The 3512-nt window shown below is 43.5% G+C and overlaps 1 protein-coding gene across 5 annotated transcripts in view; it reads right to left on the bottom strand.

Moving 5' to 3' along the window:
* LOC115243698 (zinc finger protein 608-like) overlaps positions 1–3512 on the bottom strand; it is a 169542-nt gene that overhangs the window by 16880 nt on the left and 149150 nt on the right. For all 5 annotated transcript variants that reach the window (XM_029820875.1, XM_029820871.1, XM_029820876.1 and 2 more), the window contains one exon: positions 2336–3512. In XM_029820875.1, the coding sequence (XP_029676735.1) occupies positions 2336–3512 (1177 nt within the window). The remainder of the gene's footprint in view (positions 1–2335) is intronic.

Genomic DNA, 3512 nt, shown 5'->3' on the forward strand with positions numbered 1-3512 from the left:
TGTAACAGGAATCATAATCACTCAGCAGTGACTGAACGCAAAAATCGCATTGAGAAACTACAAGATCTTGGATGGCTGTTTTGCTGCAAAAGAAGCTTTCGTGGAAGACTACCGACGTCTAACGAAGGATACAAGGATACGAACGCGAATACACATCGCGTTCACGAGGATACAAAATACTACAAATTAAAAAAAATCTAAGTGCTAACAGAATATAGAAAACTTGAAAATAATATTTAATTTCGATAATAAAACTGGATAAAACTATATTCGATATTCCATACTCTTTAGATATGAAACGATTAAATACTATTTCAGAACGTTAAATATTTAACTATTTGCATTGAAAATTAATCGGCAATCGCGCACGTCCATAAAATTTCGTAGCGGACTATGACAATCAAAAATATTCCTATTTATACAAATTGTATATGCTAAATATTGTTACAAATTGTAAAGAGAAAACGTACGACATGTTGTCATGGAACGGAAAGACCATCATGTGCATTCCAGCACGTCCTTTCAGTGCAAGTAGTTAAATACCGCTTTTCATCACGCTCAAACTATATTATTCAATTTGTGTTTCTGGCACATAGATTTTTTAATTCGTAGCATTCCATTAGAAACTGCACTTTTCTCGCGTATATCGCAATCAATCTGACAAACTAGCATCGATATCCATAACAAACTCGATGAAATCGTTATCGTCGTCGATTACTATTACACACGAGTGCCCATCCGGAACTGGATGATGATCTCGCCCACGTAAGATCCTGTTACGTTTTTTCCCTCGTCCCGGGAAAAGAAGCACGATAAATAATTATCACAGTCTGAACTATATGTCTAATTCCTACTTGCGCCCTACTTGCAGTACACAGCTTACACGGCTAATCTACACAACACACGACCGCACTTATACTTCAATATCTTCAAAATATTCAGTTCGTCGCTATATACGAGACTCATACATATGTATATGTATACGAGTATATGTATAAATATACAGTGTGTTCTAGACGTCGCGCGTTTTCTTTCGACTGCAGATACCGATGACTATGATAAACGGAATATATCCTCTCAATAGTTTTTAGTATAAAGGTTATTTGAAAATTAAAGATTTTCAAAATGAGTGAGATAAAAGATGTATAAATTAAATCTTCATTTTCACCTTAAATTAAATATACAAATTCTCAATTTAATCAATAATAAAAATAAGATATTAATTTTTATTAAAAAAGAGAAATCGTAATGATTAATTCTAAATCCATTGTCTGCAATGCAGAAAACGCGCGCGCGTGCGTGATGCCCGATATATAAATAAAAAAAATGCAACACTACACGCGAGCGAACCGAGTCGCTTGTTTTTCGCGTCCGCAGAATGTACAGTCGAGAATAAATTATTTACAAGCGACATTTGGGTTCTCAATAGGCGGAGCTTATATAGAAGAGGTTCAATCGAATTTTTTTCTTCAATTGTGATTTTCTTTCTTTTGTACAAAAAGAAGAAATGCATTTCTTATTGGTCTGATAATAAAATAGTACCTCGGCGGAAACTCAGCGTACAGATCGACTCTCAAATGGAGACATCTCCTACCGCGCGAGCTTCTTGTTGCACATTAGAATTCTCATTATTTTCTTTTCTTTTTCATTCTTTTCATTTTTCTGTTATGCACCAATATGGTGTGTATGGTTTAAACATACTCAGGCTCTAAATAATACCTAGCCGAGTTTACCCGTTTTTGTCGGATGATTAGTCATCCGGATTCTTTCCGAAAACTAAATGTGGCCGTTTGCCATTTATTATTCTTCATTACAAAAGTCAATTCGTACTGTCCAATTTGATCTCAAAGAACACGTTAGTGCGAACATACATGTTAAAAACGCAATTACAATCGCAATCGCGTAATTCACTTAAAAGTGCTTCCTAAGAGGCCGGCTATCGATTCGTTCATAGAGTATTATTCCGAAGAATTCAAAATCGGATTTAATAAAAACCTACGAATACCGAGCCAACATCAGGATGATTTGCAGTTAAGTCAATCGCAAGTCGCTCCGCACATCCAAGTTCAAATGTATAATCCTAAAAATGTTCGTCGCTGACATTTCAGCCACTTTCACTATTCGCAAAAATGCGTCACTCGCAAGACGGCCCGGCGACACCTCTTATCACGCTTATCGACTCATATCATTATCATCAACCATCGGAATTTACACATACGAAAACGATTGTTCTAACGCACGCATGCGTTCGTTTTCTCACGCTCACGGTTCTCTCGTTCTCGGTTCGCTGGGTCCCGCGGGTCGCCTTACTGTCAGGGTCTGACGAGAGGCTTACCTCCGTAGGGAGCGGGATACTGTCCTGTCAACAGGGGATAGCCCAAGCCCACATGAGTGTGATGATGCGTGTGCACGTGTCGCTGCGGCGGCGGCGATCTATTGTCTTTGCCACTGGCATCCACTGCACCCTGCTGCTGCTGCTGACTACCCGGTTGACCCTGCTGTTTGCCGGACGGTTGCTGACCTTGGCCTGGAGGAGGGCCTGGGCCCGCGACTGACGTGGGCGGACCACTGGGAGGTCGGGCGGGAGTCGGACCTGCCGAAGACGGGCTGGCAGACGCCGCGGACGTTTTAGGCGTTGGTGACTTGAGCGCGCGCTCTTGCAGCTCGTGTATCTTGTGCGCTGAATAATACTGATTAGCATGATGTTGAAGCAGGTCTAACGCCTTACCGCCGGGCGGTCGGCTCAGATCTTCTGGTGCGTGATACCTGGGTAGTTGGTGAAGGTAGGGGTTACTTGAATAAGGACCAGGCACCAACATAGGACCAAGGCCGCGATATACTGGATGACCTGGATCGAACGGCAGCGCGCCGTAATGCTGCGGGCTTGGCATGTAAGCACTGGGATGGATGTAAGCAAACTGCGAGGTAGGCGGTGGCGGCGGTCCCTGGGTTTCCATTGTCGGTTTTACACCTTCTTGCTTGTTCTTAGAGTCCTCACTCTTACCGAGATCTTGTGGTTTTTCTTGCTTCGGCTGGTGCTTCGGGCTTGGCGGCGGCGCTTTCGCCTGTTGACTCTGTTTACTCGATTCCTCTTTTCTTCTTTGCTCACCCGGATATAGATAATACCTCCTATCGTCCTGAACGGGTCCCGGTGGAGGCGGCGGTGGTGCCGCTCTTTGACTCTGCGAACCGTGATAGACGTGATACGGACTCATTTGACTCTTCATCTCGATACTCTCCTTGAGTATTTGATGATTTTCATGTTGCTTATCTTTTAGGCTCGGTTGCGGCTGCGGCTCCTGCTTGATCTTGATTTTCTGCTCATGCGGCTCCTGGTCCTGCGACTGCTGACTCTGCTGCTGCTGTTGTTGCTGCTGCTGTGAGACTGGTTGTGGCGGTTGATAGGGATAGCCCGGCGGCATATAACCGCCATAAGCACCATAATAGTGCGGCTGCTGTTGCGGCTGTGGCACCGGCTGGCTCAGCTCCTTCTTCTCCTTTTCCGACACGAC

This window comes from Formica exsecta, unplaced genomic scaffold (genome assembly GCF_003651465.1).
Source record: "Formica exsecta isolate Colony F162 unplaced genomic scaffold, ASM365146v1 scaffold72, whole genome shotgun sequence".
In the NCBI taxonomy this organism is placed as follows: domain Eukaryota; kingdom Metazoa; phylum Arthropoda; class Insecta; order Hymenoptera; family Formicidae; genus Formica; species Formica exsecta.